The 15,590-nt window shown below is 39.1% G+C and overlaps 1 protein-coding gene across 1 annotated transcript; it reads right to left on the reverse strand.

Moving 5' to 3' along the window:
• Positions 1-921: 921 nt before the first annotated feature.
• On the reverse strand, positions 922-15,310 carry LOC148366275 (uncharacterized). Its single transcript, XM_088336713.1, has 2 exons — positions 13,733-15,310; positions 922-3,498 (listed from the first exon to the last, which is right to left on the reverse strand). Exons 1-2 carry the CDS (start codon positions 13,827-13,829, stop codon positions 1,550-1,552), a joined length of 2,046 nt encoding a protein of 681 aa, XP_088192839.1. The 5' UTR covers positions 13,830-15,310; the 3' UTR covers positions 922-1,549.
• Positions 15,311-15,590: the final 280 nt, after the last annotated feature.

Raw genomic sequence — 15,590 nt, forward strand, 5'->3', positions numbered from 1 at the left:
ACGCCAAAAAACATATTCTTTAACTTCTTAATTTTAACATTAACCATTTTTTAAATTTAAATGTATTTCCCAAATAATATAACTTATGTTTTTGATAAATTTTGTTTTTAATCAAACCTTTCCCTGACATTGCCAGTAGCATTTATAAATACACAGCTGATCCTATTATTGTGGTATCATCATCAAATTTATACAACCATTATCTGTACTGCTTATTTTCAGTAGGGTAGCGGGGGTGCCGGAGCCCATCCCAGCCATCTTCGAGCAGTGGGGAAGGGGGACACCCTCAACCAGTTGCCAGCCAGTCGCAGGGCACACAGAAACAGCCAACCATTCACTCGCTCATTCACACTTAGGGACAATTTGGACCGGCCAATCATGTTTCGTGAATGTGGGCGGAAACCCGCAAGCACGGAGAGAACATACAAACTCTGCACAGTAAGACTGGTAGCTGGATATGAACCCATGACCTCAGAACTGGGCCGTGGACACACTAACCACTCAGCTGCCCCTCAGCAAATACAATATAGTTTAATTTCAATGGTATATGAATTCAATAATTTATATACAATTAAAAAAAAAGGTTTTAACACAAAACCTTTGGGAAAACCCCATAGCTAATGCTCATAAATCTTGAATCATCTTCGCCAATCTGTACATATCAAAATATATTGCATAAAAAATGACTTTTGACAGATGAGCAATTCTTCTTATTCCATGCTGGTACAATTTCTTTCGTCGTATGTTGTGATCTATTCTGTCAAAAGCCTCCATTGCAACTATGAAAAGACCAACAGAATATAATTTGTCTATTTTATAAGTTATATATTCTACAATATTAATTAATTCCTTGTCAGCGTAGTTCTCTCTGTAGTCCTAATGACTTATTTTGTAATTTTTACATATTATTATCATCAATCATAATAATCATACATTGTATTTCGAAGCGCCTTTCAGGACACCCAAGGTCGCTGTACAAATAAGTAGGACACAACAATGAACGAAGATAAAAACAAGAGTAAAACAATCAAGCAATAAATAACAAGTAAAACAAATCAGAGTTAAACTGTGAGGGAGATGGTCAAGAAAAGGCAAGTCTAAAAAGGAGAGTTTTGAGTCCGGATTTGAAGGTGGACAGGGTCGCAGAAGTTCAGAGGTCAGGCGGCAATGAATTCCAGAGCTGGGGGGCAGAGAGGCTGAAAGTTCTGCTCCCCATGGAGCTGAGGTGGGCAGGGGGTATAGTGAGATGGAGGGAGGAATGGAAGCTTTTTAAATGTATGACGAATAGCTTCTCCAGATCTTTTTGATAGCTGAGAAAGTATTGATAAAGGAATGTTCTTGGGAAACCTTATAAATTCAGAAAATTGTCAAGTGGTAAACAATACATAAAACAAATTTAGAAGAAATAATAACAAGAAAATAATTTGACCTATATTTAAAAACTATCATCTTTCTAAAGTAGTTAATGATAGATTTTAAACTTCAATATACATAACAAGTGAGCAGGTCCTAGAGATAAATGTGACATCTAAAAAGAAAAGTAAAAATATCATGAAAAGCCTGAGTAACTATTGGTATTCTCACCAGCACACGTACGTCCATTAGCATCAATTTTCATTGGGTTTTCCACTACAACTCGAGCTGTGTGAGCATCAGTTTTCATTGGGTTTTCCACAACAACTCTAGCTGTGTGAGCATCAGTTTTCATCGAGTTTTCCACTACAACTCGAGCTGTGTGAGCATCAGTTTTCATCGAGTTTTCCACTACAACTCGAGCTGTGTGAGCATCAGTTTTCATCGAGTTTTCCACTACAACTCGAGCTGTGTGAGCATCAGTTTTCATAGTGTTTTCCACTACAACTCGAGCTGTGTGAGCATCAGTTTTCATAGAGTTTTCCACTACAACTCGAGCTGTGTGAGCATCAGTTTTCATAGAGTTTTCCACTACAACTCGAGCTGTGTGAGTTCTTGAATGTTTTTTAAGATTCCCACTTGCAGAGAATTTGAGACCACAGACTGAACAAACATAAGGTCTTTCACCTGTGTGGATTCTGATATGATCCTTTAAAGAGCCATTGTGCGCAAAGTTCTGACCACAAAATGAGCAGGTAAAAGGTTTCTCACCCGTGTGTGTTCTCATGTGTCTTGTAAGATTTCCTTTCGAATAGAATTGTTGACCACAAACTGAGCAAGTAAAGGGTTTCTCACCTGTGTGGGTTCTTATGTGATATTCCAATGATACCTTGTGAGCAAAGCTTTGGTCGCAAATTGAACAGAGAAAAGGTTTCTCGCCCGTGTGGATTCTTGAGTGTATATTTAAATGATTCTTGTTAGCAAAGTTTTTACCACATACAGAGCAGGCAAAGGGTTTCTCACCCGTGTGGATTCTCTCGTGTATATTCAAATATCTCTTGTGAGCAAAGTTCTGCCCGCAGAAGGTACAGGAAAAAGGTTTCTCACCTGCGTGGGTTTTTATGTGATTTTTTAAACGTACCCTGTTGATAAAGTTTTGACCACAAATGGAGCAGGCAAAAGGTTTATCACTTGAGTGGATTCTTATATGCTCTGATAAATATTTCTTGAGGGCAAAGTTTTGACCACAAACAGAGCAGGCAAAAGGTTTCTCGCCTGTGTGGATTATTTTGTGCTCTTTTAAATATTCCTTTACAGCAAAGGCTTTACCACAAATTGAGCATGAAAAGGGTTTCTCACCCGTGTGTATTCTTGTATGATTTACCAATTTAACTTTCTGACCAAATTTTTGACCACAAAATGAGCACACAAAAGGTTTTTCACCTGTGTGAGTTCTTTTGTGCTCTTTTAAATATTCTTTGACAGCAAAGGTTTTACCACAAACCGAGCAAGAGAAAGGTTTCTCACCCGTGTGGATTCTTGTGTGATTTTTTAATTTTACCTTCTGGGCGAATTTCTGATCACAAATTGAGCAGGAAAAGGGTTTCTCACCTGTGTGTGATCTTATGTGATTTCTTAAGGATACCCTGTAAGCAAATTTTTGATCGCAAAGTGAACAGGAAAAACATTTTTCACCCGTATGGACAGGCATATGCCTTTTTAAAAGACACTTCCACTTAAATGTTTTTTCACAATAGACACATTTGAAGGATTTCCCCTCAGTGAGACCTTTTGACTGTTCATCAACATCAGTGTCACCCGAGTCTGATGCGTCATCACCATCTGAAATTGGAGCCAACCAGTTGCCTTTTTGTGAGCCTTTACAATACTCATCATTGTCTTCTTTTTTCATGAGTTGACTTGAGCTGCTGCTTGGAGGCTCCTTCCATGTTTCCTCTTCCTGCTCACCTTCAATCTTTATATGGACCACAGTCACGGGAAAGTCTTGAAAATCTTCCTCCTCTTTAATGTTTGGTGGAAGCGGCTCCTCCTCTTTAATGTGACCAGCCTCAAGGTCTTCTTCCTCATTAATGCCAAGCAACTCCGGCTTCTGCCGAGCAAGAGGAAGGTATTGTTCACTGACATCTGTGGGATACAAAAATAATAATTCTGAATTAGACTGCTCAATCCTATCTAATTATACACACTCACATTTAAAATGATTCAATGATTAACATTGTTAAAATTATTCAAAGTTTATCACAGAATATTCCTGGCAAAAATCTGCTACATAGTTGCTTCTACGAGTGCACAATCAAAATGGGTGACAACTACCTCAATACTGGGAGGGCAGTCCCAAGAACTGAAATCCATTTAAAGCTAAACTACGAAGGTATCTCCACACTTTACTGCAGTGGTTCTCAGTTAGTGATATGCGATGCTCTTCCAAGCAGAGGAACAGCCACATTTGACTTTGGGGAACATTTTGTTTTAAACTTTCTTGGAAAAACATGTAATTGCACCTCCACTAGTGAGCTGTGGCACTCTTATCCGCAGAGTGTTTCGTTTACATTAAGCCTCCACGCAGTTCATATAGCACAGAATATAAGAATGGAGTAAGAAGTCTGACACGAAGTGTAGGAGACCCACAAGTGACCACATGAAAAAAAATATTTAACAGGAATGAGGAGACAGGTGAAGGTAGACCGGGTGAAGAGACAAAAAAACGTCTCTTTCTGAAAGCTTAGACAAGGAATTTCGACGAAGCGTATGTAATGCTCCACTGCGACCACGGTGGAAGATTTGGAAAGACCGATGTGCTTGCTTTGTTATAAATGTTGGCAGCGGACAGCATGAAGCCAAATGAATACAACTTTTACTTAAAGACAATGCACCGCAATCACGCTGATAAGACGCTTGAGGTTTTTCGAGCGAAAACGTGTTGAAAGACGGAGATTTGGCATGGACTGAGGTGAAATGTTACCACCAATGTCGGGCAATTGTTTTTTGCCCCAACCAATATTATTTGCTCACTGAAAAAAATCGATTTATCGATCAATGCAGCTCAGAAAGTATTCAATCCCATTCTCTGCTGAAGCATTGTTCACACAATACTTAAAGTGCCGTTCAATGTGAATAACCAGAACATCTCAGGTATAGGTATTTTTTTTATTCTTACATGTCAGACAAGTGACCAGTAGGTGCAGTAGATTTTCAGAAAACAAAACAAGACCCAGAATTCATAATAGGCATGCTCGGATAACTGCAATTTGGTAAATAGTTCAAAGGGGTGTATTAAAAACTAACAGTGTCTGCTGTTGACTGTACAAACATAAAACTATTTCGTATTGCCAAAAAACGGGGCGATTTAGCAATCCTAATATTCAGTTGCATGACCATTTTTTTAATAACTACTTCACATCTGTGTGGCATAGAGTCAACCAACTTGCGGCACATTTTATATTTTTTCAACTGTATGATTGCTTAACACTTCCACAATTCATTTACATTTCTTGTTTTTGGTTTACAAACAGCTTTTTTATAACACACCACAAGTTCTTAATTGGATTGAGATCTGGGGATTGGGCTGGCCACTCAATAACATTCATTTTATTGGTTCGGGACCAAGATTTTGCTCTTTTACTGGTGTGTGTGGGTCATTGTATTGTTGAAACACACATTTCAAGAGCATTTCCTCTTCAGCATAAGGCAACATAACCTTTTCAGGTATCTTGACACACACACAAAGTGATCCATGATCCCTGGTATGTGATAAATGGGTTTAACACCAGAGTAGGAGAAACATGCCCAAACCATGATACTTGCATAACCCTGCTTCACCGTCTTCAATGTGTACTGAGGTTTGGATTCAGAGTTTGGGGGTCGTCCCTGGACGCCAAAAAGACATTATACTCTCATCAGTCCACAAAATCTTCCTCCATTTTGCTTTAGGCAAGTTGATGTAATCTCTGGGGGATCGTAACCTCTTCTGCACATGCCTTTTTTGAAGAGAGGGACTTTGCATTGGATTCTTGAAAATGGATTTGCTTCACACAGATGTCTTCTAACTGCAATTGTGTTTGATTGTCCTGGAGATGATCATTGGCTGAGCCTTTGCCATCCTGGATATTCTCCGGTCCATTTTAATAGTTGTCTTCCGTTTTCTTTCATGTGTCCCGGGTATTTCTACCCATTTTAAGACATAGAAGATAGTTTTAGCTGAACAAACAACAATTTTTTGCACCTCTTTATAGATTCTCCAATCAACTTTTTAATCAGAGAACACTGTTGTTAGGAGCAGTGTCTTGAACGACCCATTTTCCTCAAACGCATGTTCAACATGAGCTGGCTTCATCATCCTTTAATAGGCGCCACCCGATTCACACCAGTTTTTTGTTTTTCTTCCCCAAATCTGATTAACTCAGAGATTGGTTGCCACACTGCTATTTTTGAACACTCCCTTTTGAACTACTTAGCCAATTGCACAGCCTTCGGAGCATGCTTTTGATCAATGCCGGGTTTCTAAAAATCTACTGCACCTACTGGTAACTTGTCTGGCACGTAACAATTAAAAATATACTAAAAACCAGGGATATTCTGGTTAGTCACATTGCACTGCTATTATTTTGAACAGCCCTGTATGTAGTTTTATAATTTGTTCCCCACAAATGCCAATATTACCAGAGAGGATTCCTTCTCCCAAGGTGGGGGGAGAGGGTTGACGGTAAATACAGTTAGGCCTGAAAATGTTTGGACAGTGACACAAGCTCTTGTTATGACCACACATCATGCTTTCAAAGGAGCTCAATGGAGGAGATGTAGTTTGGTACATTCTAAGAAAAAAAAAAGGAATGCACTGATGAGATCGACAATTCAAAAAGGTATGGACATCCACGGAAGACAACAGCGGCGGAGGATTGCCTAATACTCTCCATGGTATCTCCATGGTAAAGAAAAATCAAATTTAAACATCTACTGTAGTGAAGAACACTCGGCAGGAAGTGTGTGTATCTGTCCTGAAGTTAAGAATTAAGAGAAGACTTAATATAAGTAAATATAGAGGGTTAACTTGGTGCAAGCCATTCACCAGTACCAAAAATAGACAGTCCAGAATTGATTTTGCCGAAAAACACCATCACAAGCCAGCCCAGAAAAGTGTTCTACAGAAAGAAGAGACAGAAATAAACCTGCACAGGAATTATGGGAGGAAGACAGTTCGGAGAAAAAAAAGAAAACAGTACATGATCCAAATCACACTACAATATCTGTGAAATAAGGTAGAGGCAGTGTGATGGCATGGACTTTGGGCATGCATGGCTTCCAAAGGGGACTGGGTCACTTCTGATCATTGATGACATTACAAAAGATAAAATTAAGTATACAAGGATATACTTTCTGCTCAGATTCCGCCAAATCCTGCACAGTTAATTGGACGGCACTTTACGGTGCAGATGGACAATGACTCAAGAAATACAGCAAAATCAACCCTGGGCAACAAAGTTGCATATTCTGCAGCGGCCAAGTTCACCTCTAGTAGAGGTAAGATCTTAGGCCCGGGTCCAAACCTAGCCTGAAATTCAGGAGACTGCAGGCTGATTGGGTGATGAACCCAAGTTGCTGTTGAAGGTTCTGATACACACTTGCATTCACTCTGCCTTATAGCTGTACAAGAGGCCCAACCCCTGCTGCAGAAAACGTGCCCCAAACCATGACACTTCCCCTCCTTCTTTCACTGACTTTTTTTATACACACTGGGTTTAGTCTTTCTCCAATGTTTAGCCAAAAATAATGCTTCCCCATCAGACCCAAATAAATGAAATTTGCTTTTAAATCTGAAATGAACTCTGGACGAGTTCTCCTCAATCCACACAACATGCTCCTCAGCGAAGCTCAGTCTAGCTTTTTTATTTTTTTCCTAATGAGAGGTTTGGTTACTGCAGTGTGGGCCGTCAGTCCAAATGCTCCTAAACGGCGAGACACTGAATGGCAAGAAAGCTCTTTATCATGTATATCTATGTATTATTTGCCCTCATGTAGGTTTTAGATCAGGGAGTGGTGTCATAATAATAATATAATAATAATAATTTCCTTGTATTGTCATTCTGTGTAACAATGTACACAGAACGAAATGTCGATTGCACCTGACCCGTTGTAGCGAGCCGATGCAGCCGCAGCCAACAGAGGGCGCCGCCGACCACTTTTTAAGTCTTAGGAATGACTCGGCCGGGGCGCGAACCCGAACCTCCCAGTCTCAAAGCGGGCGCCTTACCATCTAGGCTAGGTAGTGGTCTGTGGTTTGCAATAATCTTTGGTCTGTGCAGCCCTTTGAGACACTTTGTGATTAGGGGCAATACAAATAACCATGACTTGGCATTTATATCACGCTTTTCAAGTCAATGAAGACCTCCCAAAGCGCTACCAATTCACATACTGATAGCGGTGTCAGCCATGCAGGGAACTACTTGCTTATCAGGGACATTAGGGATTCAGTGTCTTGCCCAATTTGACATATAGCACGGAGAAGCCGGGAATCGAACGTGCTACATCTACCTCCTGAGCTACTGTCGCCCCAAGCGCCTATAAAAGTGTACTCACCGTTTCCCTCGGCCAAATTTGCCATTAAGACTAATATCGGTAAACATTTTGGTATTTTTAATAGAGATCGGGCGGGCCAATTATAGGCCCCGATATTGGGGAATTTGATAGATATCGACTGTGATGAAGCCGATATTAAGCACAACACCAGCCAGCCCAAGCCTTTTTTTCCCTCTCCTGCGTTATGTCTCTGACACAACCCACCCCCGCACCTTCTGATTGGATAATAAAACGGGGGGAGCCTCTAAAGCCGGAAGTCCCCAATTTGCACTCTCAGCAGACACGGACTGTAGCGAAAGTTAGGATGAATATTTGTCGTATTTGCGAATACCTTTCCAGTGTTCTTGTTTGCCCGCTTCCCTGCGTCCTAGATGCATCATTTTTGCTGGGGACGCATTGGGTCAAATCGATTACTTTTTTTTTTTAACAAAGATTTACAGCACTCCAAACTTTTCGTCAGGCAGATCCGCCATCCGCCATTGTTGTTTTGGTCTCGCGCCAATCTCGGCAAACGAAATCTCGTTGCTTTGAGATGACGTCATTGTTGTGGCGGTTGTAGAATGAAAGTATGCCTCCGAAAAAAAAGTTGGTATTAGGTGCAAAAAATTGGTAATTTCTTCAGTTTCGGTAATAAGTCGAAACATAACACAGAAAGAGGTAACAACGGCAACAATTCCGGCACAAAAAAACGGCGGAGAAATTCTGGATAAATGCTTCTGGTAGCAAAGAAAATGATCAGTTTCCTGGTTGAAACCACAACCTCCTGACATAAAGCAATGGAGAAACAAAATAAAGAAAATGGATGGTGTCATAATAGTCTGTAGTTTGCAATAGTCTTTGATCTGTGCAGCCCTTTGAGACTCTTTGTGATTAAGGTCTACACAAATAAACATGACTTGACTTGAAATGTACATTATGTAAACAATCACTGTAAGACTTCAACTCAAACTAGATCAGTTTGAGGGAAACACCGATGTTGTGCCTAATTCTCTGCAGAATCTGACATCCCTATGCTTCTCAGCGCTACGCTTCCGATAGAACGAGTGTCACGATCGGAGTTTGTATAATGTGTTTAAGAAAAATTGATTGGCGTGATTAAAACAAAAAAAAGCGATTGTTGTCTGTATGAGTTTATTGAGACATTCACGCGAACGCCACTCACTCCGGAGGCAATCCATTGTAGCTAAACGCTAGAATATTCACGACCAGGGGCGGTTATAAGTTCGGAGCTTTGGGGTGCTAAGCACCCAAAGTGTCATATCACTTTCCCTTGACACGAACATCCACATACAAACATCTTTTAGGCATTGAACATATCAAGTCAGTCATTTAAAAAAGTAATGAATAATGGATGAATAAATAATCGAACTCCGTGTTCTCAAACCCAAGCTGTTTCATTACAAAGAAGATAAGAATTCAGTATCATATAAGTCAGTATAAATTAATATTTTTAATAGTGAATGGTTTATAGATAGGGGGGCACGGCGGCGCAGTGGTTAGCGTGTGTGCGGCACAGTTCTGAGGTCATGAGATCGTACCTCCTGAGTGGAGTTTGCATGTTCTCCCCGTGCATGCGTGGGTTTCCTCCGGGCACTCCGGTTTCCTCCCACATTCCAAAAACATGCATGTTAGGTTAATTGGCCGGTCCAAATTGTCCCTAGGTGTGAATGAGCAAGCGAATTGTCTGTCCCTGTGTGCCCTGCGACTGGCAACCAGTTCAGGGTGTCCCTTGCCCACTACCCGAAGATAGCTGGGATGGGCTCCAGCACCCCCGCGACCCTACTGAGGATAAGCGGTGCAGATAATGGATGGATGGGTTTAAAGATAATCCATCAAAATGGGATGATAATGTGATCAACTGATGATTAGAAAATACATAGTTATCGTAATACTTCTCAACGCGATGCGAGGAATCAAATGGACTGAAACATTAGTACCCCAAAACATTTTTGCACAATAGTAATGCATGTTAAATATAACAAAGAGCACAGCTTATATCAGGTTTCATTATTTAAAACAATAGACGGCCAGTTCCCTTCTAGATTATTTTTCCCCCTCCTGTGATTGGTCATATGCATTTTCCATGGATTCTGTATTGTTAACTTTAAACTGGTAGAGTGTACAAATGGTAAAAGAGGGCGGCACGGTGGATGGGTGGTTAGCACGCAGCCCCACAGTGCAGAGGTTCAGGGTTCAAGTCCAACTACCGCAGCCTCCCCGGGTGGAGTTTGCATGTTCTCCTCGTGTTTCATATATTTTCATACTTGTATATTTCCAAAAACATGCATGTTAGGTCAATTGAATGAGTGCGTGAGTTGTCTGTCTGCGACTGGCTGCCCACTGCCCAAGTTATCTTGGATGGGCTCCAGCACCCCCGCGACCCTCCTGAGGACAAGCGGTGCAGATAATGGATGGATAAAAGTTTAAAATTGTTTTGCGCATCATTGGTTTTTTTTTACATTTGTAAATATTTTAATATATGTTTCCAGTGTTTTTCAGAGGTGTGGTGTCACAATTAGATATTTGGGGTATTGACGGATATCAGTACCGGCGTATTTATTCATTTAACTGTCCGATTATTCAGGCTTTGTAAAGCAGCACACCTCTCTCTCTCTCTCTCTCCGTTTCCCCGACTTCTCCCCTGTTCTCCTACCCTGCGCGCCTTCTGATTAGAGTCCGTGGTAGAAAACCAACTTTGCGATTAAGAGATGGCATAAAAAGCGTAGTTATCTTGTAAGGGAAGCACATTCAGGTGGAAACTGATTAGTTAGCTCTAATAACATTAGTTCGTCAATCTGGTTATGAAACAGGAGTGCCCACACTTTTCAATTTGCGAGCTCTGTTGAAATTTCTATTGTTTTTTTACACTTTTTGTTTAAAGTCTATTGAAGTCATGTAAATTCTATTGACATTTTTATTTATTATTATTTTTTTTGTAAAAAAAATAAAAAATCAGGGAGCTATTTATGTATGTTCATACAAGTTTCTGCTAGGCTTTATTTTATTTCCTGCACTGTTTTAAGTGAAAGATAAGTCATGTTAGTTGTGTTGAAACTCTTTGTGTGTTTGATGTAATTAGTTAACAAATATTCTTTGTTTCTTTGCACTCTGGTATGTTGTAAATTATCTTACGCCATCAGGATGTCTTTTTTAAATTTTGTTTTGCATTTGTCATGGTACTATGACCACAAATTGGGCAAAAACAAACCATCTCAAATGCTGTTCCCCCTGAGATTCGATCTACAACCTCAGTGGAAATGTTTAAATCTAAGCTTAAAACACACTTCTATTCTATAGCATATGAATAACCTATATTTTATGTTGACAATATCAGGTGATGGTGTCATAATAGTCTGTAGTTTGCAATCGTCTTTGATCTGTGCAGACCATTGAGACTCTGTGATTAAGGGCTATACAAATAAACATGACTTTTGCATTATGAAAAAATTCTGACACAAAAAACAAAGCTTTTACATTAAATGAATATTGACTCCAATATTGGCCGTATCCCAATACTAATAATTGCTATCAGCCCAGAAAAACCCATATAGGTCAATCCCTAGTCCAATTGGCTCTTCTTTTTTAAACTTGTTTGTAGTTTATTCTTGTACTTTGTAGTTCATTGTTTGCTGCACTGAAAAGTCAATATTTTAAATTGATATTTGTTTTTTTCACGCAGGAGGTTGCTTGACCTTATAGTTGCTTCGTATAAAAAAAAGGTAATTGATAATTCACTAGAGTGAAAAAAATGAAAGCTATAATAATTTAGTGTAGTAACTTAATTGAAAAAAAATCTCTTAACTCATTTTGTGCATGATATGAAATTGTTATTGGTAGATTGCTGATCAAAGGGACACCCAACAATCAGTCTTTACTTTTTTCTTCTTTTTTAGCTCGTTTCTTCTTTAATCTTTTTTCCTGCTTTTCTATTTCTTTTGTTTCTTTTTTCCTCGCTATAGTTATTTTCTCTCTCCTTTTTTCCTTTTGGTTGTTTATTTTCCGCTTCGACTGTTTCATTTTTTTTTTACTTTTTATTTTTTTGGAGCTTTTTCCTCTTTTTCTTATTTGTCCTGCATTTCTTTCCGTTTTCACTCATTTTTATTTTTCTATCCTTTTATTTTTTCCCAGCTTATCAATTCCGTTTTTCTTGCCTTTTCTCTCTTACGCTTTTTGGTCTTCCTTTGTTTCTTTATCTACTTGTGTCTTTTTGCTTGCTTATTTTGCCATTCATTTGTGCATAATATTACATAATAATTGGTAATAAATGAATTAATTCAACAAAAACAATGTGAAGAGCCGTTAGGGAGCCGAAAGAGCTGATTCTCAAACAAAGGGATGGAATTTCCATTAGTACAACAGAGGCACGCGTTACCAAAACACACACACACACACCTCAATGCTGGGAGGGGCTCCTCCCATTGGGACTGACGCTCACACTAGTGTCCGCTGACATATACATTATGAAAGGGATAGCTTATGCGGTGCCCAAAATGCCGTCAGTAGTACATCCACCTTGTTTGGGGTGGGCAGACCGTGTCAGTGGGTAGGCACTGACCCCCGTCCACTCCGCTAGTAACGGCCTGGTTTCTGATCTATCTATCCATCTATCCACCCTGGTCATATCCTTCGAGGCAAAGAAACAGACAAAAGAAAAGAAAAACATGTAGCATAAAAAAAATGACCATGGCCATCCCAAATGCCCAAACAAGTTAAGCTTAAAAAACACTTCTACTCTACAGCATGTGAATAACCTATGTTTTATGTTGACAATATCTGTGTATTATTTGCCCTCATGTAGGTTTTAGATGAGGGGATGGTGTCATAATGGTCTGTAGTTTGCAATCGTCTTTGATCTGTGCAGCCCTTTGAGACTCTTTGTGATTAAGGGCTATACAAATAAACATGACTTGACACATCGGCATGCAAGTTGGCCATGCTTTCATCCCTCCAGATGAAAGACACAAGAAAGCGGCCATGTCATGCCGGTCAGAGTGACACAACACACCTTTCTGTTCAAAAGCAGGGCTCGGCAGCTTTCACTGGTTTACCCCTGCTGCATCATACAGGTTTCCCTGCCCATCCCTTTAGAATGCGTCCAAACATCCCACTATTCTTTCACAACACCTCTCCACTCATTCCGATCACCAACAAGAGCTGTAGCTTCCACTGATCAATAAAGCATAAATAAGCTCACCAAGTCTCGCGGAGCCACGCGAGATTTAGTCTTTGATGCGTTTGTAGCATGAGCAGGGTTGGGTAGGGTTACTTTAACTTGATTACTTTCAATTACTCCAATACAAAATATGCTAATAAAAGACAAAAGAAACTAAATATGAATAAAATGACTCAATTTTGTGCCGGCTTGGGGAGTAACGGAATACACGGAACGGCAAAAATTGTTGGCAAGCTGTTTGGATTTATTTTCATTATGTTTCTGTCGCATTTTATGTTAGTTTTGCCGGAGATCAAAGAGATCAAAGCCAGGAGAGAAAGCTTACCACGAGTTGAGTCATAATTTTATTCATATTTAGTTTATTTTGTCTTTTATTAGCATATTTGGTATTGGAGTAATCCAAAAGTAATTGAACGTAATCAAGTTAAAGTAACCCTACCCAACCCTGAGCATGAGGCCTATTTCCAATCAGAAAATTTAACACTAACTCACCTAAAATCGAGAATCGAAAGATTCTTTAAAGACAAATACAACAAAAACACAGATCAAGTTGAAACCAACTATCTATATTAAAGCTTTGTAACAAAAATACCAAGTAGTAACATAACCTACCTTCTGTGTCCGACCCTCCATGACGCTGCTCGCGAAAAAAGGCCGACAGTCGACGTTGATGCTCCTCATCCAACTCGACTATTGTTGCTTCAGACATTTTCAGACACTTCAACCCACCACTTGATTTCTGCTGAGTCAAATGATTGTCAAGAGAACTTTGCTCTGTCGAAGATTTTCACACTCAGCCGTCGCAAACTCGAAAGGCGAGATCGAAAAAAAAAAATTAAGCTAGGCTAACGAGCTAAGCTAGGCTAAGCTAACCAAAACAGTGTCCTGATTTTTTGAGGATGGACGACTGAAACAGTTTCGATCTTGAATCCTTAAACGAGTCTGGCCAAAAAAAAGAAATTCAGTCATTAAGTTTGACTTCGATTAGGTCGTGATGATGCGGGTAAAATAAATCCAACTTGCGACGTGGCGAGTAGAAAAAACTACCGGAAGGACGTCACATAGACTTCTATTTACATTGGTTCTACATTAACAGTAAACGTAAAGAGACATTGTCGCCTCTTTGTGGTTTGAAACAACGTCATTCTACGATAAAATATATTTGTGATGTTTGAGTATGTTTGATTATGTGGAAGCCGTCAGATTGACAGATAAATGAACATAGTTCTTATTAATTCTTATTCATTGGCAGAACAACATAAAACCACATATTGTTAGAATATAATATAATGAAATTGTGAATGTGTTTAATTGCTGTTAAAAGTGTCAATAAAATTGTTCAAAAAACAAAAACATATAGTCATGTTTATTTGTATAGCCCTTAATCACAAAGAGTCTCAAAGTGCTGCACAGATCAAGGACTATTGCAAACTACAGACTATTATGACACTATCCCCTCATCTAAAACCTACATGAGGGCAAAAAAATACACATATTATCAACATAAAATATAGGTTATTCATACGCTATAGAATAGAAGTGTGTTTTAAGCTTAGATTTTAAACATTTCCACTGAGGTTGCAGATCGAATCTCAGGGGGAAGAGCAATTTGGCCGTGCCCTTCATTGTGTAGTGGCTTGGGTGAGGACCGTGACGATGGGGTGGCCATTTTAATAAAAAACCCTCGACTCATCATAAAGGGGAGCACTGTGATGAAAGAAGGACGGGATCAAACAAGAACTAAAAGCTTTGGCGGAAATAAAGAGCAAAGGCAGAATGTCACACTTTCACTTTACCTCCAGAAACCTAGTTAGAATATGATATGGTGAAATTGTGAATGTGTTTAATTGCTGTTAAAAGTGTTGATAAAAATTTTTCAAACCTCATATTGTTAGAATATGATGTAATGAAATTTTGAATGTGTTTAATTGCTGTTAAAAGTGTCAACAAAATTGTTCAAACCCCCCAAAAAATATTGTTAGAATATGATATAATGAAATTGTGAATGTGTTTAATTACTGTTAAACGTGTCAATAAAATTGTTCAAACAAAAAAAAAAAACATATAGTATTGCTTATTTGTTTAGCCCTTAATCACAAAGAGTCTCAAAGGCCTGCACAGATCAAGGACTATTGCAAACTACAGACTATTATGACACTATCCCCTCATCTAAAACCTACATGAGGGCAAATAATACACATACTATCAACATAAAATATAGGTTATTTATATGCTATAGAATAGAAGTGTGTTTTAAGCTTAGATTTAAACATTTCCACTGAGGTTGCAGATCGAATCTCAGGGAGAAAAATTTAATACATATTCCCAAAGTGTGTAGGCTGAGGCTGTAGCATAAAAAACTTTTATTGTGTTACTTTAATTATAAATGAAGTTTATGAGGTGCTCCTATTTAATAAAAGCATCAATAGATAGGTTAAAAGAAAAAGGTCCATGCAATAAAAAGAAAATG

The sequence above is a fragment of the Urocampus carinirostris genome, chromosome 5 (assembly GCF_059441175.1).
Source record: "Urocampus carinirostris isolate Australia breed hairy pipefish chromosome 5, RoL_Ucar_1.0, whole genome shotgun sequence".
NCBI lineage: Eukaryota > Metazoa > Chordata > Actinopteri > Syngnathiformes > Syngnathidae > Urocampus > Urocampus carinirostris.